The following is a 27,381-nucleotide window of genomic DNA, read 5'->3' on the forward strand; positions in this document are numbered from 1 at the left end:
GAAATAACAAAATTAGGGATTTATGATAATATTTGTATTTAAAACTTATGAAATAAATATCTTTCAATATAAATAAATTTTATAATATTATTGGTAGATTTTATAAGATATTTCATTATTAATATTAAATTAGAATACATAGAAAATTTAATTATACTACCAAGGCATTTATCATCATAATTTTGATGAATAAATGAGTCAAGTACTTGTAGATTAGATTACTTGTAAATATGAAGATCTGGTTATAATAAGGTAGGAAATGTATTATATAGTAATTTATATTAAACAAAATATGTATAATGAATTATTACAAATTATAGTCTATAAATATCCTTTAATAAAGAAATAAAGTATTTTCTTGTTTGAATATATATTAAGAAGATCATAATATTACACTTTAGTTCTAAGAAATAGCTAACAATGTTTAATACAAAAATAATGAATTACATATATGTAAATATAGAGTTATTTTTATTAAGTACTTAAAATTTTTTTTCAATGATTTCTTAGTATTTATAATACTTGTATTAATCTGTCACTATTTATATATGTTTCTTATTATATTCAATTTTTTTATAAATACAAACTAGCTGTGAAGACTATACCCCGTCTAATTAATGCTATCCCATGCCTAAGTTTATTTTCTAGATCCTCATTTCCAATAGATTTACAGGCAGATGCAACCTGTCTCAATAATTCCTCTAATCTCCTTAAGCATCTAATTACACTTCCTTCATAAAAATTTGTATTTTCTAGAGTATTTGCAAAACTTTCACCTTTACACCATTTAAGTATTATAGGCATTATTTGGGGTTTAAATTTACTAAGATATTCAGTTTCAGTTATAGTGAGTCCTGAATCTTGTGAAACTTTAATAATCATTCTGCCAACTTTTTGTAAATTTTCAAAACCTGTCAATAATATTGAATTATCCAATTTCATATCTTGACATTTTTCATCATATAGTAAACAAGATAAGATAGCTACAATGTATTCAATATTGAGTTCTTGAAAGAAAGTATTGTTGAATAATAATTCAGTAATTAAAAGTTCATCAGAAGTTGAAATTTCGCAAGCAACCCTTCCCTTAAGTTGTACAACATTATTTTTATCTATGTAATCCAAACTTCTGAGGACTTTCCTCATAGAAGAGAGTTCTTGTTGCATTAAAATATTATATTCATGATTAGATAATTCATTTGTTAATCTTAAGATATTGGATTCTAAATATCCTTTATTACAGCACCAATATAAAAGACATAAGGTTAAAGAAGGATCATACTTCAGCAGTAAAGAATCGTTTCTTATTTGATTCATAATATTTCTATATTTAGCCAAATCTTTGAGTATATTATCATTTTTTGCACTTTTAATATTTATTATTTCATCACCACAATAATTTAATATGGGGATTTTAGATATACCTAAATGTTCCTTAACTTTTGTTAGAGAATATTCTAGAGATCTTATTGTACCTTTACTATTATTTGTTAGATCAATATTTTTGGGAATATTAAGCCTAACTGTACTAATTTCACTAATTACTGTAGTTGTACAGGATATTATCGCATATTCATCTATGTCTTCTGATTGGATCTTATTAGATTCTGTATTTAGGGTTGAAATGCCATTTTTATCATTACCTAAGATTTTAGATACGAACTGTTGTGGTAAATTGTTTGTGTTAATCAAAATTTTAAGTACATATTGCTTTGTAGCTCTACTTGGAAGATCCTTTTCTTTATATGATTCCTTCGTTGTATATTCAATATATTTGTAGCTAGTTTCATTTTCATCATATTCATTACTGGGTTCTAGAATGAATATATTATTCAACTGCTTAGTTTTAAGGTAAGGCGTAGAAACAACTACACCCCAACCTAAATCTACAGTATTTCTTAAACTTTCTTTTTTCTTTTCACTAAATAGATGAAGATAAAGTGATGAATAGTCACTAGGCTTAAAGCTTTTTTGCATAGTTCCTTCTTTTATTAAATCAGATTCTACAGGAAATTTAATATAAACTAGACGTCCTGGATGTAAAAATCTATGGCTTAATGATGATGATATTATAAAAGAGCGGATTTTCTTATTTAATTCCAGCATAATACATAATTTTGAATATAAAGAATATGCCATTTTTGATATAATATCACCCAATCCTTGTAAATAAGGATATTCTTTTTCATTACTAGAAATTTTTTTATCCAATTCTTGATGAATATAATCTATATTATTTACATATATTAGAAGCTCATCTGAAGAATTCTCAATGTTAGGTTGATTTTGGAACTGATTATTTACATCCAAAGTATCATGAGATTTTGAAGTTAAATCTGTCGAATTAATTGAATATATATCTTGTGATTTAATTTCATAATTAGATAGGCAAGAATCACCATCAATTTTTAGAGATGGTACCTTATCAGAATTTTTTATTAATTTAGAGTCCTTTAATTTCTTTTTTACTTCTTCATCATTCATAATTCTTCTTGTTAATAATTCAATTGACTTATCAAGATCTAAAGAATTGGTTATAATCTCATTTGGTAAAGGGAGTATAAGTTTAGGAGTTTCTGAAGATACTGGATGATATTTACTAAGTTTTGAAAGATCAAATAGCACTTCATCTTTTGAAGTAGGATGGAAACCAACTTCATAAAGAAATTGAGCATAACATAGAAGTAATTCGTCAATATTTGATATATCAAGTGAACTTTGATCATTACTTGTATTATATAAATCGTCTATTCCTTCTATTCTTTTTTCTTTAATTATAAAAGATCCCAAATTAGGAGAAGATAGAGAAATCTCTTTATTTTCATTATTTTCTAGTTTATTAGTATTGGGATATTGTTCATACATGTTACTTTTATTTTGTTTATCTTTATCTTTGAAGAATACTTGGAAATCTAATTTTTTAATATCATATTTACTAATTATCTTTTCAATTCTTTTTTTTTCTTCATTTAGTGAAACTGTTTTTCTTCTTTTCAAAAACTGTGAAAATGATCTTTGGATCATATATTCTGGATCTGCTCCTTCTAATCTCAAGAGATTTAGTAACATATTGTAGCCTATATAGAATTGGCTATCAATTCTTAGTGGATCTCCAGTAAAAATAGCTTTAACAGCCCATGGATCTGCTTGCTCATCTAACATAATAATAGTAAGTCCTCTATCATCCAAACCTCTTCTTCCAGCTCTTCCACTCATTTGTATAAATTCACCAGAGTTTATTAAACGTGACTCTTTGCCATCAAATTTTCTAAGGGAAGTGAAGATAACAGTCTTTGCAGGCATATTAATACCCATAGAAAATGTTTCAGTAGAGAAAAGTACTTTTATAAAAGACTCACCAAATAAAATTTCTACAATTTCTTTCACAACAGGCAAAAGTCCTCCATGATGTATCCCAATACCTCTTCGTAGCAATGGTAGCATACCAACTACTTGAGGGATATTTCTATCTTCTTCTGCTAAAGTAGCTAGAGCGCTTTGAAATATAAAATCAATACTTTCCTTTTCTTCAGAATTTGTCAAGTCAGTAGATCCTAGATACATTGCATTAGTTTCACAATCTTTTTTAGAAAATGAAAAAACAATTATTGGTAAGTAATTACGTTCTTGGCACATATTCACAATATTTTCTAGATCTATTCTAAGTTGGCTTCTTGTATTTTTCTTTTTAAACTCACCCACACGGTTACTTCGCTCTTCAGTAGTTAATTTCAAACTTGATAGGGCCTTTGAATAATTATCTTCCCTAAATATTTTGTTTTCATCCATAACTAAATAAACTCCTGTTCCTCCTGCTGGGAATACAAAGTGTTGTAAAGGGACTGGTCTATAATCTGTATAAACTACATGGCATGGTTGGTGTTTAGTTCTACAAATCCACTCTGCAAATTCCAAATGATTTGGAATTGTGGCCGATAAAAACACTAATCTAACTGTATCTGGTAATAAAATAATAGATTCTTCCCATACTACCCCTCTCTCTTTATCACGCATATAATGGATCTCATCAAATATAACCCAAGCTATTTCACGAACTAGTTCACTTCCTCTGTATAACATTGATCTTAAAATTTCTGTTGTCATCACCATTATAGATGCTAAAGGATTAACTGTAACATCTCCTGTTAATAAACCTACATTGCCATCCCCAAATGTAGATCTCAAGTCCCTATACTTCTGATTACTTAAAGCCTTTATAGGGGATGTATAGACAACTCTTTGATTACTTCTAAGTGCCATCGCAATTGCATATTCAGCTACACATGTCTTTCCTGCAGATGTATGAGCTGAAACTAAAATACTCTCTCCTATTTCTAGACACTCTATTGATACAGCCTGAAATGTATCTAATTTAAATGAATATACTTTTGCTGGAATTTTTTTACCATCGGAATCATATTCTACTTCGAATTTTGATGTAGTAGGTGCTACATAGCTACATGGTCTAACACATTCATGAACACAGTTCTTGCCTGTTTCATATTTTACATATTCAATCTTCATACTTTCTTCTTTAAAATATATCGAACACTCAACATCAATAGAAGTCATATCACTATTTATATCTTCAGTTTTTGTAGAATTAACTATATTCTTTGAAATATCTATCCCTTTAACATTCATAATATTGTTTTCTCTTGATTCTTCCCTTCTCTCCTCTATTTCCTCAATACCTTCTTGTAATTTCCCTTCATGAATATTATTACAACAATTTAGTGCTTTAATTCCTGTCTCAGTCTCATTATAAATTGATTCAGAACAATATTCACTAGTATTTGTGTTTCCAGTCTTTATTTTCTTATGTAGCGGAGTAATTTTGTCAGTTTCTGACATTTGATCACTCTTCTTCTCCATACCAGATTTTGTAGAATATAAACATTCCCCAGCATTAGTCATCATGTAATATTACATAAATCTATACTATAGTATTATAGAGAATGTAAATACTAAAAAAATTATCTATTCCATTAATTAATAGTTTTTGAAGTAACTAGCGGGAAAAATCATGCAAAAACCGCCTAATATTGAAAACGTCATTGCTATCCCCTAATATGACTGGTCATGACATAGAGAAAACCGACAGTTCCTATTATATTTTTTTTATCGAGTTTAAATGACTCAATTTTAATATAAAGCATATATATTTTTAAAATATTTATGTATAATCTCAGCCTTGAATATTACCTGATAGTAGAAAAAAATATTATTCTAACAGTTCTACTAAAGGATTAAAACTTAAAGGGTACCTAGAATTTTATTATAGGTAATATTTCAAGATAGGTACGGAATATCTAAGTTGAATTATATATATCTAGTCTTTAAAGTTAATTTCATTCTGAAATCTATTTTTGGTGAGTATTTTAGAAGTGAGAATGGATATTTAACTTAGAAATCAACGTTAGCTCATTAAATATACACTTGAATTTATCTGTATTATAATCCAAAAGTTTAGTGATCTTTTTTTTTGTTTTATGGTTATACCTAGTCTACTACAGTAAATAATGAAAGTAGGCGGGAGTATTTTGTGTGAAACTTTGTCTCGTCCATGTCTTTAGAGGGTCCTTTTCTGCCTAATAGAAGCTTATTTAGTAGATACACTATAAATATAATGTTTCAAAAAATGAACTTAATTATAGTTTTTATAGGACTTATTGGAATTTTTGGGGGGCTATTAGAGATTTTTAAAATAGCAAATGCATCGGAAGTAAGCAATTCAGAAATTAAACTGGCCGATAGTGCTCTTGATGAATTTACTCAAAAGGAATTTAGAGATATTATGAATAAAATAAAAGAAAAGGACAGAGAAGATGATTCAGATGAAGAAGAGAGTTACGATGAAGGTTTTAAAGAAGAAGATGAAGAAATTTTAAAAGATAAATCTAACCTGAGTGAAACGGAATCTGAGCTAGATAGTTTGAAAAAGAAACAAGCTAATTTAATAAAAAGATCAAAGGCTGAAAGGGAGAAATTAGAAGAGGATATTGAAGATGATATAGAATATAAATTTAAAGAACTTCAAAAGAAGAATATGAAAAATAATTTTTACAATAATAAAAATAAAGGAATAGATGGTTCAGAAAATCGAGAACGAAAATTAGAGCTAGAAGAATATATTGAGCCAATAATTGATGATATTGATGATGATAATAGCCAAAGCAATGAAGATATGAATAAAGAGAGAGTAGACGATGATGATGATAGTGATAGAGAGATTGAAGAGAAAAATATACGACAAAAGAAAGAAAAAGTTTTGGATCAAGAAGAAAATGAAATAGAGGATATAAAAGAAGACATAGAGAATAGTATAGATGCTATTGAAAAGAATCAATTAGATTTTCCCACAAATATAGCTCAAGAGAGTAAAGCTGAAAATACTACACAAACAAATATTAAGACTTTGCCTTCCGTTGGTGAACATATACTAACTTCAACCACAACTCAAATAGTTACAGCAGTATTAATTCAAAGTTCATTAAAACCTAATGCAGCTCTAACATCTTCAAATATAATTTCTCCTTCTTTTGGGATTATATCTTCACCTAATAGTTCTAATATAAAAACAGAAGCTAAAGAAAATAAAATTTCAGTTCCAATAATTTCACAAAATAGTCAAAGTATATTAAATAAAGAGAGTACAAATCCTCCTACATTTATTTTGTTGGAACCAAATTTATTAAATGCAAATAAAATAGTAACTGAAGAGGTTAAAATGACACAGAATAAGCATAATAATGAGGTACCTAAGCAAATTGAAAATAAAGGAAGTTCTCAAGAGCAAAAAGTAACACAGAAACTAAAAGATAAAGAAGAGATAGTGAAGATCACTGAATATAATAAAAATTTAGGTAATAATTCAGTGGATACTGGGACTCCACCAAAACTTACAAGTAATTCTGGAATTTCAGCTTCTTTGAGTAATGGAACAAATATCCAAGTTCCAATTACAACTAAAGTTGATAATACAGACAAAGACACCACAAAGGAGGTTAGAATAAAAAATAATTTACTTGGTTCTGGAGAAACAGTACTTAGTACTATAAATTCTGTTCAACATGTAGATAATAGAAATAATACTGAGACAGCTAATGAGAAATTAATAAGACAACTAACAGAATTGGTATCTTCAGCAGCTTTTGAATTGGATTCAAATAATGAAAAATCAAAAAATGACTCAAAAGTTTTTTTAAATTTGAATAAAGTAGGTTTAAATAATCAGAGTAAAGAAGATAAAGTTGAATTAGGAAAGGAAGGAAATTTTCCTGAAATAATACAAAAGCATAAGAGATGGTATGAGAAAAGAGATCCAGTAACAGGGCAGTTATTATTTGATGCAGCTCAGTTTGCAAAAAATATTTCTAGTACTTTAAATATTCGTAGAACAAAAGGACGTTTCAGTACTTGTATAGAATATAATGGGAAGAGGGAAGCGTGTGAAAAAGAAATTGGTTGTTTTTATGATTCAGTTTATGATATGTGCTTAATTAATTGTGGTCTTATCAAGGAGAAGAACACTTGTGAAGAATATCTAGAGTGTAGATATGATTATATTATACCTAGAAAGGCTTGTGTAAATGATTGTTTTCAGAGTAGAAACTTTACTCATCAAGATTTTGAAGGTATAATTAGGGGTTGTGTGTGGTGTACTCAAGAAAGTACCTGCTTGGCTTTAGCTAAAGTTCAAAAAGAAAAATATCCTGAACCTAAAGATAGGATGTTTGATTGTCATTGGCAACTTCAAAGTGGCTTAAAAGAAGATATAAATGGTGAATTTGAAACATCAATATGTGTAGACAAAAATTTAGGTAGGAAGATGACTGACAAGGACTTAATGGCAGCAAGCTATATTACTGGGCAGGTTAAGGTTATGGAACAAGCTGTTGAAAATATTGCACAAAATATGTTAAAAGAGGGGATTCCTGGAGAAGAAACTATTTTAAAGTTACAGGATCCTTCTTTGTTAAAAAAAAAGATTTGCACACCTCGACATATTCCATTTTTAAAAATAATTCCTAACAAGCCCTTCTATTTAGAAGGTGAAATGGTTACAGTTAAATGTGAGCCAGGTTATAGTATTACAGGTTCCACAAATGAAATTATTTGTGAAGATGGAGAATTAATTCCACAAGTATATTGTATAGCTCATGTAGCTATTCAAAAGCAAGCATCTTCAATTAGAAAGCATTTGGACAATATCTTTTCTCTCCTTATTAATTCTGTAACTGGTGGATCTGAATGGTTAGGTAGAACTATGGAAGAACTTCATAAGAAGCAGGAGATGAGGGGTAATTCAGAACTTGAAGAAAATAAATTTGATGATTCTAAGGATAAAGAAGATATTACTAAAGATAATAATATGGAAACTCAAGAGGGAACTACAAAAGCTGAAGATAATAAAGAGTCTCCAAATATAATTAATAAATTATCAGAACCTATTAAACAAAATAATGAAGTAATTATTAGACCTCATTTAGATACTAATATTAAAGAAATAGAAAATGACAAGCAGCAAAGTGATAATGAAACAACCTTAAATAAAATAAAGCCTTCTGATTCATCTGGAAATCTCATGGTATTTGATAGAGTTACAGGAAAACCAATCTTAACTACTACACCTAAGCAACAGATTGAAAATCAAATTGAAAAGAAAGAACAAGAAAAGAAAACATCTGAAGACAAAACTATGTAAGGGTAGTTTATTTACATCTCTAACAATTTAGGTTATTAAAATTTCAAATAATACTAGATCTACCTTTTCTACTTACTGTAAAAAGATATATATATTATTTATAGATGAAAAGTTTGTAGTATTTTAATAATTTTAAGCAGGATTTTTGCTTGTATTGTACTTATTTAGTAGTAGTATTTGATTTGCTAGCTATTCACTTTATATATTTTATAACTTTTATTTTCAATTAAGAGCTTCAATTGTAAATTTTCTCTTGCCAGCTCTTAATCTACTTCCAATTTCATCACCTTCTAGAACTAAAGCCAATCTACCAAGAGAATTTGGGTCTATAGCCTCAACTCTCTCCCAAGCTTCTGAAAGTGCTGATGCTAGAATTGCAACAAGAGTAACTGATAATGGATTATGTGGAGCTTCTTGCTTACCGGGTACACCACGAACAACTAAAAGGAGTTCCCCTCTGACAACTTCTAACAAAGCTTTCTTGGCAGCTCTCCTTAAGTCAATAAGTGAGAGACTTTCGGGCCGTCTTGTAGAGAACTCATCTGGTAAATCATCTAAGAATCCGATCCACATATCTTCTTCTCTTCTCCATGTATCAGACAACAAAACTTCCGTGTTTGATGGAGAGAATTCGAGTAAAATTTGTAGTGACGAAACTGGAGTTCCTGATTGGACTGAAAACAGCCAAGGAGCAGTCATGTTCTCTTCTCCTGAAAGTAATAGATTAAGCTCACTTTTCATTTCAGGAAGTGAATCTTCACATTGGGAATCTTCAGGTATTTTATAACCTAGATCTGTGACTATTCTAATTAAATTTTCTAAATTTCTCTCAATTCTGGAGATTCTGTATTCTAGTCTTAATCTCTCTTTATCAGAAGTTTGGATTCTATCATTCAATTCTTTAACTATAGATAATAAGGGGTCAAATTTAGTTACAATAAAACCTTGTATCTCAGGAGAAAATGACATGGGTGGTAAAATAGATGAACCCATTCTATTAGTAGTTGCAGCCTCCATTTTGAATCTTCTATATTAATACTTCTTCACACCTTCAATAACTGTTAATATATTTAAAGCTTTTATTTAATGATGTTTGTGAGATCAAATTATTCGAAAACTTAATATACAGATATATACCAAAATTTTGCCTTAGTATTACTGAAATTGGTATTTTAAGTACTCCATTTATAGAAAGAAAAAATTACTTTGAAATAGACTCAAGATCTACTTTATATGCACACACAAAGCGCCAATAAAATACCGGTACTATAAACTTTTTTGCAAGCCTAAAGAGTAATAGCACTTATATACTAGAAACTTAAATATATTACCAGCATGGATCCATTAGGATTGGGTAGAATGATAAATGAGAAATTTACTCAAATAGGTGAGAATGTTCTAGGGTCTGTAATAGATCAGATAGTAGACAACTCATCAGTTCACTTGAGCCATCTAAATGAATTTCAATCTGTAAGTTAACTTTTTTCCTTTAAATTGACTTCAAACTAATACTTATTTTTTTAAAACTTTTATTTTTTGTTGTTCTAGTCAGCAATTATGCGTCTTTTACGGAGAGTTGCAGGGTCCAAATTCTTGAACAAACAACCTATTATAGAATCTGAGCCCGTACGCTTTGTTTTTGATGATACTACAGATCCAGTTCCTTCAGCTCTAGGCTCATCTAGCTTGGGGATTTTAACAGTAATAGTTAACCGAGCTATAGTATCTCCTATGGGATTTTCAAAAAATCTACGTAACTTTGTTAATAATCCAAATGCAGAATGGGTATTAGAGATAACAACAGAAGGTCAGATGGTATCTAGTATTCCAATAAGTTCTAGTAAATTTACTTTGGATATCCCAGCATCTCCTATATCACCCGTACATTACAATAATGAAGAGAGAGGTAGTACTAAGGTTGGATCTTCTTCATCTAATACGAGTACTGGAATACGAGAAATAGTATTCAATTTTGTCAAATCTTTTGAAATAACTGACTTCAACTCAGACATATGTTTTGAAATAATATGTAGAATTCCTATAGAAGCAAAACCTTTAGAAATTACCTCAAAAATTCCCTGTAGATTAGAAAATTGCAATCATTTACATAATAATCCAACTGATAAAACTGATGTAAATGTACATAATAGTAAAATATCTTCAGATATTGATAGTGATCACTTGAATTTAACCTGTGGAGATTGTATAAAAAGTGAAGATTATACTTGTAATTCAAAATCTTTAGCTAATACACCTATTAGAGATTTTGAAGTTGAACCTCTATCTGAATGTACAGGTAAAGGTAATATTAACATGAATTTTAGTACAATTGGAGGTCCTTATAAACAATATAAGTTAACAAGACTTCAACGAGAAAAGCCTTTGTGTTTATATAATAATGAACATACAAAAGTTCATGTTGGAAAATGTAATGAAGGTAATTCTAATACAGAAACTGAAAAATTAGGTTTTGAACAGGCATGGCAAGTTGATTATGAATGTGTTCATTTTGGTAAAGTTTTAATACCTTTAATAAACGCTGTTTGGGAAACAATTGAAGAGTTACCATTTTGTTTGGTAGATGGCATAAGTAATTTTTCGTATAATAGTAAATTTAATGAAAAGGAAACTGATATTCCTGAAAGGTTAAATACTATCGGTGAATGGACCTTATTATATTCTTTGGATAATAGCATTAATAACAAACCAGACAATAATAGGAATACAAATAGTGATATAGAGATATTTCCTTCTGTAAATGTGCAAGATTATGGTTTAAGAAATCGGAAGCTTACAGAAAGTTCAGGAAGCAAGCTTAATTTGAATATAAAGAAAGATGAAAAGAATGATACAAATACATATCAAGGAGTTCAAGACAATGTTAAGTCTTTATCAGTAGAATCACATTCTGGCTTACAGGAAACTAAAAAACTATATAGTGATCCCGAAATTGAATTTAGATGGTATCACTTATATCCTCATGTAACTAAAATACCAAAGTATGTACGTCCTGTAGCTGGAATTTTAGATTATGGATTATCAAATCCCATTAAAACTTTGGGATTTATTCAAATTGGTTTATATTTTAAACCAAAGGCAAATTATAAATACCAAATATATTTCAAATCATTTTTGAACATAACACAAAATAGAGCTAGCACAAGATGGTTATTACCTGAAGCTTTTGAGCCACAATACTTTCAAAAGTATGCAGAACTTGTAAAATATACCTTTGAACATTTACCACGTTGGATACCTAAGATGTGTTATTTGATAAATCACAGAATTCCTAGAAATAGAGCTGATAGATTACTTATAGCTATATTTTGGTATTTTATCGCCTCAATATTTATTAAAGTATCTGATATTCCAACATTTACTTGGACTATATTGGGTATAACATTTGTGATATCGATGACATATCGTTTTGGAACCCATATATCTTCTCCAACTCATTTGGAACTTCTTTCTAGAGTTAATATTAATTCATTATGGCAGGGTAAAGAAGGTCTTCAGGATCAAAATATTGCTAAAGCTTTGCGTGTCTTACTTAAGCCTAAGCTTGAAAAGGGAGTACCTATGGTTTCACAGCAAAGTGGCTCTAGTACTTCCAATCCTGTAAACTTGGTAAACTTAACAAGTAATGATCCTAATACAGTGGAACCCTCGAGTATATTATTAAATTCAGAAAGTACCGAAATTGATCATGGGATTTCTAGTAAAGTATCCAATTCTAGTTACTCTTCTAATATATTAGTAACCCCAGGATCTCATATAGAGGCCATTGATTCAAATAATTTAGGTAAATTATCAGTTAAAGATACTTCAGTAAAACTTAATGGAAAAGTTTTAAATTCAAATATAACTAGCTCAATTTATACAAGGTCTGTTGAAGGCTTGACGAGTTTATGTTTTGGAGAATTAAGTGGGAAAAATTCACCTGCAACTTTAAGTAACAAGGTTGATTTAGATTATACTGCAGCAAATTTCCCATCTAATTCAAATAGTTATAGTACCTTTAATTTACCACTCAATTTGTATTTAGGGACTGAAATCTTTCAGAGATCTTATTACCCTATGTACAGTATAAAAAGTGGGCAAGGGTTTATTTGCGATAAAGTTCAACTTGAATTATCAGATAGTCCTCTATCTAGCAATTTACATGAACCGAATTCCTTTTCTGAATCTAGTTTAAATGACAAATTTGGAATTGTAGAGACTCCATTCGGAGCCTTAAAAATAGGAATTCGTAGTCACTGTAATGAAAACTTTGTTTCCATATTCTTTGATGATGATACTGTTGATCCTATTCAAGTACAACTCAATAATATATTTATGGTAGCTGAAACAGTCCAGTATAGTTTTGCTTGGGTTTGTAATGTAGCTGAAAAACTTAAGAATGCTTTTAATTTTGAAGATCCTTTTATTCCAGTATATACATTTATTATTTTAACATCTATAGTGGGTATTTTTAATATTGGTTATTTAGTTATTACTAACTTACCTTTCTGCTCATTATTTCGTTCTTTATTATTCATAAACTTTTTATTCAATATGCTTGAAATGGATCCTTGGAATTTTGTTCAACTGGAAATTTACAGAAATAGGAATCAAATAATAAAGCCAGGATCTATGGATTATTTTAGTAGACTATTTATCTCTAAAGTTAAAGAATATTTCCGAATAAATAAAAATTACAATATAGATACTAATCTCTTATTCATTATTTATAATTTATGTCTAAATGATTATTATCCTGATAGATTTATCACTACTCAAGCAAGGGGAATTCAAAAACCTATAAAGATCTTACCAATAAGTTGGGATGAATATTTATTCTTCTACAGTATCAAGTATATATTATTGATTGTAATATTTTTGGGGTTGATAATTAGAACGATATTGGATATCTTATTATCAGATATAAATCGAAAAATTAGAAATTGTCTTTATTTATGGTGGTCTAGAATTCCGGATATTAGAGAACTTGAACATAGATGTATTGCATCTTCTCAATTTATTGGAAATCTTGATAGACTTGTTGATAATAACAAATCTGCAGATAATTCCTACTCTTATTTTTTAGGCATTAGACAAACTGATCAATTTAATTTTGGATATAGTAAAGCTGATAATTTTTTGAGACAATATTATTTTGGAAGAACTGCTAGCGTTATAAAAGGGACAGCACCTTATACAAATGAAGAAATTTCAAATCCTACCAACTTGTCAGAATCTAACTCACTGAATTCTAATTTACAATCAAATCCAATTTCAACCTCAAAAGGGCTTATTAGTTATCTACTACCTAACACTACAGATAAAAATCAAAATTTTAACCCCACTATCGATAAACAAGAACAGGATAAAGGTGGAATGAATAAAAAGAGTAGTATACCTTCAAGTTACGAAATACTCGAAGCTTTGATAGATGGATTTTATAGTGGAAGTAAATCTAGTGCAAAATTAGATAATAAAGAGATTAGTTTAGATAACTCTCAACAAGACTACCAAAACGAGTCAACAAAAGATATGAAATCACTTAAAATAAACAATCAATTAATTTCAACTGAGGAGATTAAATCTAGTGAAACTGAAGAATCTTTAATATCCCAAGATTCATCTTTAAAAAAAAATTCTTTTATGGAGGATTCATCGAATATTGAAACACAAGTACAGAGCAATATAGATTACATTATACATGAAGATATAAATCATACAAATTGTGATAATTCCAATTGTAAATATGAACATATGGCTGAAACTAAACAAAACTCTCTCAGTTCAGGAGTTCAAATATCTAATCAAAGTACTGATCATCCTGAAAATAAAAATACAATTTCTCGGTTTTTTAATTCATTCAAAACACTTTCCCAAAATGCATGGCCTGAAAAAGTTTTTACTGGAGTATTTTCAACGTCTATGAATAATGATAATAATAATAATAATAGGTTGAGCACATTTTCTAACGTATACTCTGACAATACTCAAAATATATCAATCTTAGATGATTCTAGAAAATTTATAAGATTCCAAAACCCTCCAAATAATTCTTAATAATAAGCTTACTTTAATGCCAAGTAGCACAGTACATTGTTTTAGATATCCAACGCCAATATATAAATATACAAAAAACAGGTACTAGGGCAGGAATTAAACTAGATAAATACCACTCCTTCTTCTTCTCCTCATATAATAATATGTAGATTAAGACTGTATAACTTATAAATGTAATTATATAAAGTAATTTACCCTGAATCTTAAACTTTTCTTTTTTCTTCATTTATTCTATACTAGGTGTCACGTAATACAACTTTGCTGCACATAAGGGCGCCAAAAATATCGTAATGAGCTCCTTATAGCATCTTGGAAGTAATCAACTAGTTTAGCAGAAATAATAACTTTTGAACTTTTTACTTTGAAACTTTAAAAAAATTGTAATATATAAATACCTTAAAGGGTATATTGGTAGAATTAATTGCGAATAACCTTATATGGATTATAAGAAATTGAATTCTAAAACTTATATATTACAGTTGAACAAGGCTTCTTTAAGTTAAGTATTTTAAGTTAAGTATTAGAAATCAGTGAGATTGAGTATAAGAGATTATATTACTAGGTTTAAATTATTTTGATCAAGTACAAATACTATTTGGAAGCTTATATTATTGCTTATTATAAACTAATATAATTAGTGGATTTCTACAAGATGCGTTCAGGATTTCTATATTATATACTAATTAGTACAGGCCTACTATTTGTGATGATCACTTATTTACTTTATAAATATGATTACTATATGTATCATGTCATAATGCATATAACTAGTACAAAATCATCTTCAATGATTATTGGGAATTTTATTTTGATTTTAGTTTTACTATTTAGTAAAATGATACTATCTTTATTTATAGGTCGATTAAGGGATATAGAGCTGGAGGACATTATAGAGCAAGGTCGTGGATTTCTTGTGGATACAGTTTTATTTTTACTTATTAGTAATCCCACAATTGACAACAAGGAAGTAGGTCCTTTGGTATTGACTCGCTATATAACTATAATAATTGGATTAAAGATGCTTCATCTAGTTGCTCATATACGTGTAAGTCATATGTTTGAATTAGACCGTCCTAGAACTAAAAATATAATTCGTATTGCAGCATTAATAAGCATACTTATGATATCTGATATAGTATCAGTTTTTCACTACTATAATTTGTTATCAAAAGGCTCATCTCTACGATTATGGTTATTTTTTGAAAATATTACTATGTTATCTTCAAGTATAGTGTCAATGGGGAAATATTTGGTACATATTTTTGATTTAAGACTACAAAATTTACAAATATATCAAATAAATTTTAATAGTGATAATAGTAGATTTGAAGTCCCTACAAATGATCATCTTAATCAATCTTTGAATAATCATGCATTTATTTGGACTAATAAAAATGCCATTTTATTTTATCTAGACATTATTGGAGATGTGACTTCACTTTTAACTTATTTGGTATTTGTAATTATATTTTTTGCACTTAACCCATCTAGGGTTCCTTTATATGTTACTGGAGATGTTTTCCAAGTTATACGGGCTTTATATCAGAAAATATCTTCTTTTAGAAGATATCGTAAATTAACTAAAAATATGGAGACCAAATTTCCAGATGCCAATCTAGAAGATATTGAACGTGTAGATACTTGTATAGTTTGTAGAGATTTATTATATATTGGATCAAAAGTGTTACCTTGTGGTCACATTTTTCATTTGGACTGTTTAAAATCTTGGTTAATACAGCAGCAGACTTGTCCAACCTGCAGGGCTACAATCCCAATAACTACAAATAATCAGGAACAAAATACCAGTAATAATAGGATGAATAGTACGGTGACAGTAAATGATTCTGAAACACAAATTGGAACAGATAATTCAAATAATATAAATAGTTGGGAGGGTTCAAATAACAGCTTAATACAAGGAAATGAAATTTCAAATTTCTCAACCAGAGAACCTTCATGGAACTTTCAAAAAAGTGGAAGTTTTGGACTTAATAAATTTACTCATATTAATAATAGTGAAGAAACAATTGAATTTAATAATGAGTCGTCATCTAGCAACAATAATCAGAGTTATGAACCTAAAAAAACTAGTGAACATGAAAAAGTAGTATCTCAACATCACTTGTTAACTAGGAATCTTAGGGACTTACAAATTGACTCACCTATTAGGAATTTTTATCAAGAAAAGTCTATGAATTGTATTAAAAAACGTTTTGAGAAATTAGAAGCTTCTACATTTCCAGATATTTTAACCTCTCAAAGTATATTACCACCTCAAGCTCTGTCCTTTCAACCACAACTACTTCTAAATGTAAATAAAACCTTACTTCAAGATAATATATTTGATGATCCTAAATTTGTATATAGGATGTGCGAAATGTATAGAAAAAATACTCTTATATGGCAAAGGAAAATTTCTGAATTAATTGAATCTAATTTTATTTCAAAATATGGATTTCCATTTAACGATTTAAACACTGAAAATGTAAACAAGGAACAATTGGGAGCATTATTAAAAGCCGTTAGATGTCAAAAGGAAGATATGGAGAAATTAGAAGTTCCATAAGTAGAAAGAGATTTGTCAAAAATCATTGAAATTAGTCTGCAAACCTAATATTCTATAAATGTTAATATCAAGTAGGTATTGGATTAATAAACTAACGCAATAATATATTAGTACTAAAATATTTAAGATACAAGTATTCATATATTCACTTCTATTCTGATACTAATGATACTAATTACTCTACTTTATTTCTAATAATTAATCCTGGAGGGAGAATATTTATAGTTAAAAAGTAGGAGTCACCATCTATAGTAGGGTTAAGTGTAGCAAACCAATTATAGTCCAATTGTATAGCTATAATAGATTTATCTATTAATAATGATAATATTAAAGCTTTTATTGATTCTATCTTAGCATCTGAAAAATCTACGGGTAGGAGTATTCGTTGTGTAATATAAGGTAAAGGTTGATATTCCCCTAAAGGTAATAATCCTACCATTGTTGCATACAATGGTAAGAAGAGTAATTTCAGAGAATCCTTTAAATATATAGGATAAGCCTTTAAGTTAGGATATAAGTGAAAGCGTAAACTCCCCAAGTTTTCACTAGGATCTTGAAATAAAGGAGAATTCGGTGATAAAACTATTGTAAATGGACTATTATCAAAAAAATTCTCAATAGTATCTTTAATATAAATATCAATAAATTTGCAGTTATTTAATTTGTATGTCTTATATCCTATAGATTCATTATGAGGATAACATAATATCTTATCAGTTAAAAATGGTCTTAAATTGGATGTTTTCGTTTCATTTGTACTTTGCTGATTCCATATTCTCTTATCATTTTGAATTTCCAAAATACCATATTTTATATCAATATTGGGTAGATAACTACTTTCATGTATATCAAACTTATATATAGGCAAATCATTTCTTGAAATCCTCTCTTCATATATTTTTGGGGACATTAGCCAAAGTATTAAAGTTTGACGTTTTTGCCCAATATCTAAATTAAGCCAAAATGGATTATTGGTATAATCCACTTTCCTAAACACTCCATTATCTATATCAAGATTTATTATTTTTCCTATATATGAAGATATATATTCTAATTTACTACTTTCAGATATTGATTCCATCTTCCTAATTTTATGTATATCTAAAGCCATTTGTTGGAATGTAGATACAATATAAATTTCCGAGTTATTAAAAGGAAACCAAATATTTTTACAAGTACCCCCACTTTTAATATTTATATCTCCATTAATAATATAATATATAGAAATAACTAAATCTGAAAATTCTGACTTTAAACTATCCATACTTAGAATATTTAGTATATTCTGTTTAAATACATTTGAAAAATCTTTATCAGGATAATCAAGAATATCAATGTCCAGTACTAACATTAATGCCATATTTCACTTATTAAATATAATTTCTATGAAATATTAAAAGTGTTTAATATAACATTCCAAATAAAATAATATAATTCACACTTTATAATAAATGGGCGCCGGTATAGTTTGCTTTTTGAGTCAATTTCCTAAGTAAATATCTAAATCTGATCAGGAAATTCCAAATTTTTCATTATTGCACAGATCTTATCTTTAATTTGCCTTAAATTGTAATTATCTATTATCTTTTTCATAATATCTTGCTCATATTCAACATCCACAATTAAATTTTGGCATTCTTTTATGCATCTTGCAATCAAATTTGAAATAGTTCTCATTGTTTCACAATCACCACCTCTAGCTGTAAATACATAAGTACCAAATCTAATATATGCATCACTTTCATTTAAATATATGGTGCTATGATTAATACCACACCAATTCAGTGATCTATGTAATATTACATATGGAATATTATTATTCTTATCATTACAATCTATTATTACCATATGATTATCTGTACCTTTAAAAAGAAGTGGAATGTCATTATCTAATAAGGTCTGAGCTAATACTTGAGCATTTTCTATTATTTTCTTTGAATAAGTAGAGAAATCAGAAACTAACATATTCTGTAATTGTACTGCAAATGCACAAATTTGATGATTATGAGGACCACCTTGTAAACCAGGAAATAGTGCTGAGTTAATTTTATTAAATAAATCTGGATTTCTACTACTATTTACCATTAATATACCACCCTTAGGACCACCTAGACTGCTTTGTGTATTTGAGTATATAACATCAGCATATCTAAAAGGATTATATCTTGAGTAATCCTCGCCATATAAACTATATACATAAAATATAGCTGTTTCACTAATATCTACTACTAACAATGTCTTAAATTCATCACATATTATTTTGAATTCCTCAAAGTTTATTGCTTTTGGTAATACATGTGATGGAATAAATATTATTTTAGGTTTAAATATTCTGAATTTAGTTATTATATCATCCATATCAAAGTATTCCTTTGAAGAGTTCAAACTATAATAATTAACATGATAAAATTTCTCAATTACCGTCTTATATTCTTCTCTATTAAAAAATGTCATAATATGATCATTTAATTCAATGGATCCCATACAGATAGCCATTTTAACAGTGCTTCCACTATAACCTTGTACATTTAAATTCCAATTACCAAAAGGTGATTCTTTATTTTCTAATCTAAATAGTTTCTTCACCCTATTAATACATGTCATCTCAATCTTATCTATTATATCGGTACCACCATAATATCTAGCTCCTGGGTATCCCTCTGAGTATTTATTCGTTAATATACTCCTTAATACTTCTTGACATGACTTAGGCATTATATTATCTGCTGGATGTAAATTTAATAAATCAATTTGAAAGTATTCTTCTTCTTTAATAAGTTTATAAACTTCTGGATCTTCTTCCTTAATCAGTTCACTCAGATTTAACAGGCTAGTTGAAGTCATCTTTGTTTTCTTTATTAACCAATATTTATTTTAATAATAAAAGTAAACTGTAATTTATTTGGGATAAATATGACCTTTAAATGATATGCTCAATAATAATAAGATTATAAGTTTTAATATAATCCTTAATTTTTTAAAATAATAATTCCAAATATGTCTAGAAAATTAAAGATTAACTCATTATTAGCTGTTAGTAGTTATCATGCAAACTGGTAATAATTATATTAACCCACAATTTATAAGGCGCCAAAAGATGAAAGATTGATTTAGATAGGATTACCCCCCCTTTAATATAAAATGCTAAATAATAATAGAGCGGCCTAATAGGGGTAAATTTATAAGTATTTGGATTTTTTATTACATATATCAATAAGTATTAAGATTAATTCCTAATAATAGTTAGTATGATAGGAACTAAAATAAACAGTATAAATATCAAGAAACAAATAAAGACCTTCAGGATGTACTTTGTATAGTGATAATTCGAACTCCTTTCTAATTCATTGAGTAAATATTGTGTACCTGTAAACTTATTTGTTAATTGAATATTTGAATCAATATCATTAATAAATTCTTCAGTTTGTATTACTTCTCCATATATGAAATTGTGTATATCTAAGAGTCTTTGAGTATTCATCTCTATTTGTTTTGTAGCTAAGTAATGACAAAGAAATAAAAGAAATGAATATATTTAAGTATATAAGGATTATAATAAATATCATAGAAATATCCCTACCTATAAGTTGTTCTTGTAAAATCTGATTATATAGATGATCATTATCAGCTATAGTTATATATTTTGATAATGTAGATGAATCCCCTGTATCTGTTTCTGAATATGAATCATAATTTGTATTATCTTTTAAACTTGATACTAAAGTAACTTGATTCTGAAAGAAATGAAGTAAATTATGTACTAATAAGTTAGTTTGTAGCTTTATATCATGATTTTGCTCAATTAAAATTAAACAATGTTGTAAAAGTTGTTGAGTTTCACGTATTTTAAATTTTTTTTTAATATATTGGCTATCACTACTTATTGACTCAATATTTCTAAAATCTGGGTTTTTAGTTTCCTGTATTTGTTCACTAGAAATCCATTCAAGATTATCTTGGATTTGTTCGCAAAGTTGCTTAATTTTAAAGTTGATGTCATTGGGAGTATTGCTAATTTCACAAATTTCATCCAGATAATCATTAGGTTGATCAGTTAAAAATTCAATAGTTGGAAACATCTATAAGATTATACAACTTATCTGTTGAAACTAATATCAAAATTTAATTATCAATATATTAGTATTCTTAATTATATTTTGTGTTTCCTAAACAGTTGAGCCGGTTTTATAGTATTACATACGAGCTTTTGAAGTAGTATTCATAACTCGTTTTTACTTTTTATTTTTATTTTTATTTTTTTTTTATTTTCATAAAATGACTTTTTTTTATGATTTAATAGTTCCTTTTTCAAAATTGGAGAACTTTTTTTGAATCTTCTGAAGTATTGCAGCTTGGTTTTTATCTTCAAGTCTTCTCCTAGCTTCTATTGAATTCATTAATTTTTTTTCTAAAATGTAAATCTTCTCCAAATTTTCTAAAAGCGATTTTTTTTTCTGTTTCATAATTTCATAGGTTTTGTTTAAGTGATTGATGCCAACTAGAATAAAATCATTACTTTTTGAAACACAAAAACTTTCTTCATTTAATAAATTGAGTAATATTTCCTTTCCAGGAAAAAAACTACATGGATTTATACAATAGCAATATTTATTAAAATGAGGAACAGATATCATATCTTCCATTTCAATACATTTTCTAGTTTCATTGTTAGCTTTAATTTTGTCAGATAATTTTTTTAGTTCTAACTTTAGATCAAGTTTCTGAGCATTTATCTCTTCAATTCCAATATCAATTGCTTTAGTCATACATTCAATATCTACTTTTTTGCATCTTAATTTTCGTAAATCACTCTCCAATACTGCTTCAATTACTTCTCCTAATCTCTCCCCTTCCTTAAAATGATTCCCGGCCATCTCCAAACATACACAACCTCTATTTGGCTTATATTTAAAATATGGAATCATTTACTATCTAATATTTCTATTTTTAAAATTTTTTTGGCAATAATTTAACTTCCAACTAAAAGTTTTGACTTCCTTTATTTGAGGTATACAATATATATATTTGTATATATTTTCTATTAGAATATTAAAACCTATTATAAAATATAAACTTCTATGTACCAGTAGATTCTGATAATTTATTATTGGTTAAAGTAATTCCTCGATAGTCCTTTTTCCTCTCTAATATCCCAGTCCCAGACGTTTTTTTTTTTCAGCAATATGAACTCAATCTCTAAAATTAAAGAAGTGAATGCAATTCTTTCTTTAGATGAAAATTCAGATTTAAATAATAGTATTGAGGATACAAGGACTGAAATAGAAAGACTGCATATTGAAGTTCAAAAAATTAATCAGATTTCAAAGAGGTCTGCATATGAAATGAAGGAAATAGTTGATTCTTTCCCAGTTTGTGCCTTATTCATGCCTCAGTGCTCAGAAGACAGATTTGAAGATGAAAATCAAATGGAAATAGATGATAGTCCACAAATGCATGATAGCAATGAAATACTAGGTTCTAATAGTGAGACTGCCAATTTTGATATTTCAACAAATATTGGTATACAACACCATGTACCAATGTCTATTGAATCACCATCTGGAAGTATCAACTTGTCTGAATATTTATAATTGATTAAATTGCTCATTTAAAATAAAATAATCTTAAATACGAAATTATATAGCTGAATTATTTATCTAAATAAATTTATGATTTATTTGACCTTTTCACTAAATAACTTGCATTAAATACAATATTAAACTCAATGCTAATTAACTACAAAAGGTGGAAAATCGAATTCTTTAAGAAGATTTCTTACCTTCTCTCTTATCTCCCTAATTTCTGAATACTTTTCAAAAGAAGAAGTGTAATCTTCAATAGATTTTGCACCATTATCTTGTATTTTTTGGCCAATCCTTATAGCATCCATTATAAAATTTGCAACAATTTTAAAGTCTTTTTTATTAAGGCCTCTAGTTGTTAATGCACCTGATCCTAATCTAATTCCACTACAATTCATTGTTCTACCATCACAAGGAAGTGAACTTCTGCTACAAGATATTCCACAAGCACTCAAAATTTTCTCAGTCTTTAATCCACTTAAATTGAATTTCCTGGAATTTATAAGTATAATATGTGAATCTGTACCATCTGTTAATATATCTAAACCTTGATTTTTAAGATATTTAGCTAATTCTCTAGAATTTGACAAGACACTTGAAGCATATATTTTCCAATTATCAGATAATACTTCTTTTAATTGACAACATAAAGCAGCTATTTGATTGTAGTGAGTACTACACTGTAATCCAGGATTCACAGTTTTGTTTATAATAACTTCTATATTCGGATTCTTTATTTTATTATAAAAAATCATTGCTGACCTTGGACCTCTTAAAGTTTTATGAGTTGTTGTAGTAATAAAATCTGCATATTTCTCTGGAGAATCATAAACTCCGCCTGCAATTAGACCAGAATAATGGGCAATATCTACCATAAAATATGCCTTAACTTTATCACAAATTTCTCGAATCCTTGCAAAGTTTATTTGTCTAGGGTAACCACTACTTCCACCAATAATTAGTTTTGGACAATATAATAAAGCATTCTTTTCTAAGAGATCATAGTCTATCCATCCATTTTCATCTGATATATACGGGAGGGATTCAAAATAAAATGATGAACAATTAACTTTTCGAGTTCCTGTATAATGTCCATGAGTTAAATGACCACCACTTTGTAAAGATAAACCCATCAAACGATCATGTGGTTTCAAAATACTACATAATAAAGCAAAATTTGCTGGGGACCCACTATGAGGTTGTATATTAACTCCCCAAGTCTCTGAATCTAAATTAAAAGCTTTTAATGCTCTTTGTTTGGTCAAAATTTCTAGTTTCTGTATACTTGGAGATATAATCTTGCCACTATTATTGAAATCATTATATGAGATTGAAAAAATACTGCCTAAACAGTCCATAATAGCTTGAGATACAAAATTCTCTGAAGCGATTAGTTCAAGGCTCCTACTCTGTCTCTCATATTCTTGAGATAATAAAGATGATATTTCTGGATCAAGTTCTTTGAGAGATATATTTAAATTTGGTAATGAATTAATAGACATTTTAATAAGTAATAAAGTGTATAGAAAATATGCAATTAAAGTTTTTTATCTCAATGGTTTTATATACTTTTCATATAGATAAATATTGCATGGGAATAAAGGCGGCTAGTATGGAGTGTGGGGTCTACAATAAATAAGAAAAAAAAGTGAAATAATTAATTTTGAATAAACATAGTAAAATATTATAAGTATTATATTCATATTGTATTTATAAATTTCGAAATATTAATAATTAAGTATTTATACTAATGGTATTTAATAAATAAAATTAATACTATGGCGGATAGTCAATTAATGACAGATTGATAATAATATATTCATGGAATATTAAGATAAAAAGTATTAAAATAGGTTAATTCAAAAGTAAATTAATGGAATACATATTACATTAATAATATAAGAAAGATAATTATACTCAGTCTCCCCAGTATTAAATTATATGATATGCTAAGGGTAGTAATAATCTAGCTTTTGGATAAGTATTAATTAAGTAATCTAATATAGGTGCAAGAGGAATTTCTTCGGTTATATTTGTAAATAGCTGCTTAGAATAATAATTATAGTAATAAAATAAGATTGAGGCAGATAGAAGTGAAGACCATTCAGGTTGAGGTTCTTTTAATTGAATATGAGAATATAATGTTTCTGAGTTTATTCGTGAATTAATAGCTAATTCTTCAATTAATTTATTGAGAAATTCTGAATTCTCTGCTTTAAATAAATCCATTTTAATTATATCACAGATAGAGGTCGAATTTGAATCTTTACATGTAAGTATTTTAAAGAAACCATTCCAACAAAAAAGACTTTGAATTAAAGCATAAAAACTAATAATCTCAGGTACCTCATTTTTATTGAATATAATAAATTTCATAATATAAAGAAGTGACTTCAGTATATTATAATTGCATCCAATAATTAAAGACAGAATATGGCCATCAGATTTTGTTAATTTAAAGCATATATGGAATATCAAATTTAAATTTTTTTCTGTGTCTTGAAATTGAGACAATTCGAAAAGTTTATTTTCGAAATCATTATTAGGAATATTGTTACAATATTTAAATATTGTAAGTAATATTTTTTCCATACGAAGGTCTATCCAGTTATACATAATATCAAGAGCTCCTTCAGATAATGTTTCAGAAGATAAATAAGTAATAATAGGATCATATAATCCACTTTGTACATATAAATCCAATATAGAATAGCAAAGAGAAAGGTCATTTTTATTTTTTTTTTGTAATGATATATTAATGCTGAACAGATTTTGTAGGGCTGTTGGACTTGAAAAGTTCATATTTATTGGTAGTAAAGATAAATGTTGAAGTATAGATATATGAGTTTGTGGATTTTGAATAATTGATAGTAAATTAAATTTTAAATATTGCTCAATACCATGATACCAACATATATATGAGATATTTAATAATACAAGTGGTTTTGAGAGTGAAACTTTAATATTAAATGATAGATTACTAAACCAATTGTCAGGAGTAAAAATATCTTTGTTATTAGCATTAGTAGTACAGATAATTGGTGAATATTGTTGTGGAGTATCAATAAATTTTATGAAGTCCATATTCTGTAAGATTACGCCCATATTTTTTTGATTTATTGATATTCTATATAGTAATTGTTCTTCAGTTTCAATATCTCTTTTATTAAGTGAATCAGAAAAGATTGTATTGTGTATTCTAAGTATTACTTCACTATTTTCATCAATCATAGAATCTAATCCACATTTATTTAAAGGAACATCTCCATATAATAAAGAATATAGATTACGGAATTTAGTTTCAGAATTCTTCTTTTCAATAAATGGAGAAAATGTTAATTCTCTAATATTATCAGGAGATAAGGATGAATTAAATATATGGAGAAAAATTTCATTATCAAAAATCCAAATAATGCCCAAATATCCACTTTTAAATACTTCACAAGATAAAATTTTATTAGACAATTCAAAATTTGAGCAAGGAGAGTTATATATTTCAGTTATATTATTAAATATAAAATTTGTATCCCAATCAATGCTATTTACCAAATTATTGGATGTTAATAATCCTAAATTTAATGATTTATTCAAATCTTGGTTACTAGTATATAAGAAAAATATTGATTCAAAAACGCTATTACAAGGTAAAGTAGATTGATATGTATTAAATGGAAGTATTCTCAATATATTTATATGATTTGATATTTTTGATTCCATAGTAAATAAATGGATAATTTCGAAATATCTTCTGTATTTATAGTGTAATGAAGGTATTTGAAAATAATAAAGCTCATCATTAGTACCAATATATATTTTTCCAGTAGATGATATACCCAAATTATTGATATTTGACTCAAAATTTGTATTTATTACATGATAATATTGGATAATATTTTCATTTTGTATAGAAGAATGTAAATTTTTGTTGGATTTAAATGCAGAAATAATATTATCTGTTAGTTTACTTTTATTTGATATTTTTGTAAAATTAAAAAATGCTATGCTGGGTAAACAAGAAAATATATGAATACTTGAAATGGAAGCTATTGCAATTATCCAATTCTTTTTATTAGTTCTGGATCCAACAGAATCTATTATTATCAATTCATTCATTATTTTTGTATCAAGTAATACTTCGAAAGTGTCCAAGTTATAAATGATTATACTCTTATTTTTGGATTGAATAAGTAATAAATCATCATTACAACAATCATATCTTTCAGTATTATCTAATTGAATCACTGTCTTAATATTCCATATCTTTTCAATATCAAAATTAAATATTTTGAGAATTATCTCATCATCCTTATCAAGCCATAATCTATTTGGGCAGCTTGGAGAAATTGCACATAAGTATCTACCAGAACGTGATAATGCACTATAACAATCTTGAGGCAAATTATCACGTCTATATCCCTGGACACTCAACATTCAATAAGTATTAAAAGCAATAAATAGAAATGGTAGAA

The 27,381-nt window shown here is 27.6% G+C and overlaps 12 protein-coding genes across 12 annotated transcripts, besides 15 other annotated features; 4 read left to right on the top strand and 8 right to left on the bottom strand.

Moving 5' to 3' along the window:
• Positions 1-156: part of a sequence feature (AT_rich) that runs on past the window's edge.
• Positions 157-262: 106 nt separating this feature from the next.
• Positions 263-319: a sequence feature (AT_rich).
• A 220-nt stretch (positions 320-539) lies between these two features.
• Positions 540-582: a sequence feature (AT_rich).
• On the bottom strand, positions 574-4,917 carry CMU_026530 (DEAD/DEAH box helicase family protein; the record flags this gene model as incomplete). The annotated part of the gene is made up of 1 exon (XM_002139958.1): positions 574-4,917. One exon carries the CDS (start codon positions 4,915-4,917, stop codon positions 574-576), a length of 4,344 nt encoding a protein of 1,447 aa, XP_002139994.1.
• A 224-nt stretch (positions 4,918-5,141) lies between these two features.
• Positions 5,142-5,180: a sequence feature (AT_rich).
• A 461-nt stretch (positions 5,181-5,641) lies between these two features.
• On the top strand, positions 5,642-8,707 carry CMU_026540 (SUSHI domain-containing protein; the record flags this gene model as incomplete). Its single annotated transcript, XM_002139959.1, has 1 exon — positions 5,642-8,707. One exon carries the CDS (start codon positions 5,642-5,644, stop codon positions 8,705-8,707), a length of 3,066 nt encoding a protein of 1,021 aa, XP_002139995.1.
• Positions 6,053-6,082: a sequence feature (AT_rich).
• Positions 8,708-8,929: 222 nt separating the features above from the next.
• Positions 8,930-9,724, bottom strand: CMU_026550 (uncharacterized protein; the record flags this gene model as incomplete). The annotated part of the gene is made up of 1 exon (XM_002139960.1): positions 8,930-9,724. The coding sequence occupies one exon, from the start codon at positions 9,722-9,724 to the stop codon at positions 8,930-8,932; it is 795 nt and encodes a 264-aa protein (XP_002139996.1).
• A 342-nt stretch (positions 9,725-10,066) lies between these two features.
• CMU_026560 (uncharacterized protein) lies at positions 10,067-14,764 on the top strand (the record flags this gene model as incomplete). The annotated part of the gene is made up of 2 exons (XM_002139961.1): positions 10,067-10,177; positions 10,256-14,764. 2 exons carry the CDS (start codon positions 10,067-10,069, stop codon positions 14,762-14,764), a joined length of 4,620 nt encoding a protein of 1,539 aa, XP_002139997.1.
• Positions 14,633-14,657: a microsatellite.
• Positions 14,765-15,416: 652 nt separating the features above from the next.
• CMU_026570 (zinc finger, C3HC4 type domain-containing protein) lies at positions 15,417-17,330 on the top strand (the record flags this gene model as incomplete). Its single annotated transcript, XM_002139962.1, has 1 exon — positions 15,417-17,330. The coding sequence occupies one exon, from the start codon at positions 15,417-15,419 to the stop codon at positions 17,328-17,330; it is 1,914 nt and encodes a 637-aa protein (XP_002139998.1).
• Positions 17,331-17,505: 175 nt separating this feature from the next.
• On the bottom strand, positions 17,506-18,690 carry CMU_026580 (uncharacterized protein; the record flags this gene model as incomplete). Its single annotated transcript, XM_002139963.1, has 1 exon — positions 17,506-18,690. One exon carries the CDS (start codon positions 18,688-18,690, stop codon positions 17,506-17,508), a length of 1,185 nt encoding a protein of 394 aa, XP_002139999.1.
• Positions 18,691-18,830: 140 nt separating this feature from the next.
• On the bottom strand, positions 18,831-20,174 carry CMU_026590 (serine hydroxymethyltransferase family protein; the record flags this gene model as incomplete). The annotated part of the gene is made up of 1 exon (XM_002139964.1): positions 18,831-20,174. One exon carries the CDS (start codon positions 20,172-20,174, stop codon positions 18,831-18,833), a length of 1,344 nt encoding a protein of 447 aa, XP_002140000.1.
• A 20-nt stretch (positions 20,175-20,194) lies between these two features.
• Positions 20,195-20,216: a sequence feature (AT_rich).
• A 49-nt stretch (positions 20,217-20,265) lies between these two features.
• Positions 20,266-20,321: a sequence feature (AT_rich).
• A 235-nt stretch (positions 20,322-20,556) lies between these two features.
• On the bottom strand, positions 20,557-21,409 carry CMU_026600 (uncharacterized protein; the record flags this gene model as incomplete). Its single annotated transcript, XM_002139965.1, has 2 exons — positions 20,557-20,828; positions 20,911-21,409. 2 exons carry the CDS (start codon positions 21,407-21,409, stop codon positions 20,557-20,559), a joined length of 771 nt encoding a protein of 256 aa, XP_002140001.1.
• Positions 21,173-21,198: a sequence feature (AT_rich).
• A 38-nt stretch (positions 21,410-21,447) lies between the features above and the next one.
• Positions 21,448-21,489: a sequence feature (AT_rich).
• Positions 21,490-21,559: 70 nt separating this feature from the next.
• Positions 21,560-21,602: a microsatellite.
• Positions 21,603-21,616: 14 nt separating this feature from the next.
• Positions 21,617-22,204, bottom strand: CMU_026610 (uncharacterized protein; the record flags this gene model as incomplete). Its single annotated transcript, XM_002139966.1, has 1 exon — positions 21,617-22,204. One exon carries the CDS (start codon positions 22,202-22,204, stop codon positions 21,617-21,619), a length of 588 nt encoding a protein of 195 aa, XP_002140002.1.
• A 140-nt stretch (positions 22,205-22,344) lies between these two features.
• Positions 22,345-22,403: a sequence feature (AT_rich).
• A 110-nt stretch (positions 22,404-22,513) lies between these two features.
• Positions 22,514-22,921, top strand: CMU_026620 (uncharacterized protein; the record flags this gene model as incomplete). The annotated part of the gene is made up of 1 exon (XM_002139967.1): positions 22,514-22,921. The coding sequence occupies one exon, from the start codon at positions 22,514-22,516 to the stop codon at positions 22,919-22,921; it is 408 nt and encodes a 135-aa protein (XP_002140003.1).
• A 137-nt stretch (positions 22,922-23,058) lies between these two features.
• On the bottom strand, positions 23,059-24,414 carry CMU_026630 (serine hydroxymethyltransferase family protein; the record flags this gene model as incomplete). Its single annotated transcript, XM_002139968.1, has 1 exon — positions 23,059-24,414. One exon carries the CDS (start codon positions 24,412-24,414, stop codon positions 23,059-23,061), a length of 1,356 nt encoding a protein of 451 aa, XP_002140004.1.
• Positions 24,415-24,563: 149 nt separating this feature from the next.
• Positions 24,564-24,688: a sequence feature (AT_rich).
• Positions 24,689-24,844: 156 nt separating this feature from the next.
• CMU_026640 (uncharacterized protein) lies at positions 24,845-27,343 on the bottom strand (the record flags this gene model as incomplete). The annotated part of the gene is made up of 1 exon (XM_002139969.1): positions 24,845-27,343. The coding sequence occupies one exon, from the start codon at positions 27,341-27,343 to the stop codon at positions 24,845-24,847; it is 2,499 nt and encodes an 832-aa protein (XP_002140005.1).
• Positions 25,262-25,296: a sequence feature (AT_rich).
• Positions 26,413-26,435: a sequence feature (AT_rich).
• Positions 27,344-27,381: the final 38 nt, after the last annotated feature.

The sequence above is a fragment of the Cryptosporidium muris genome, genomic scaffold, assembly GCF_000006515.1.
Source record: "Cryptosporidium muris RN66 scf_1106632353999 genomic scaffold, whole genome shotgun sequence".
Lineage (NCBI taxonomy): Eukaryota > Apicomplexa > Conoidasida > Eucoccidiorida > Cryptosporidiidae > Cryptosporidium > Cryptosporidium muris.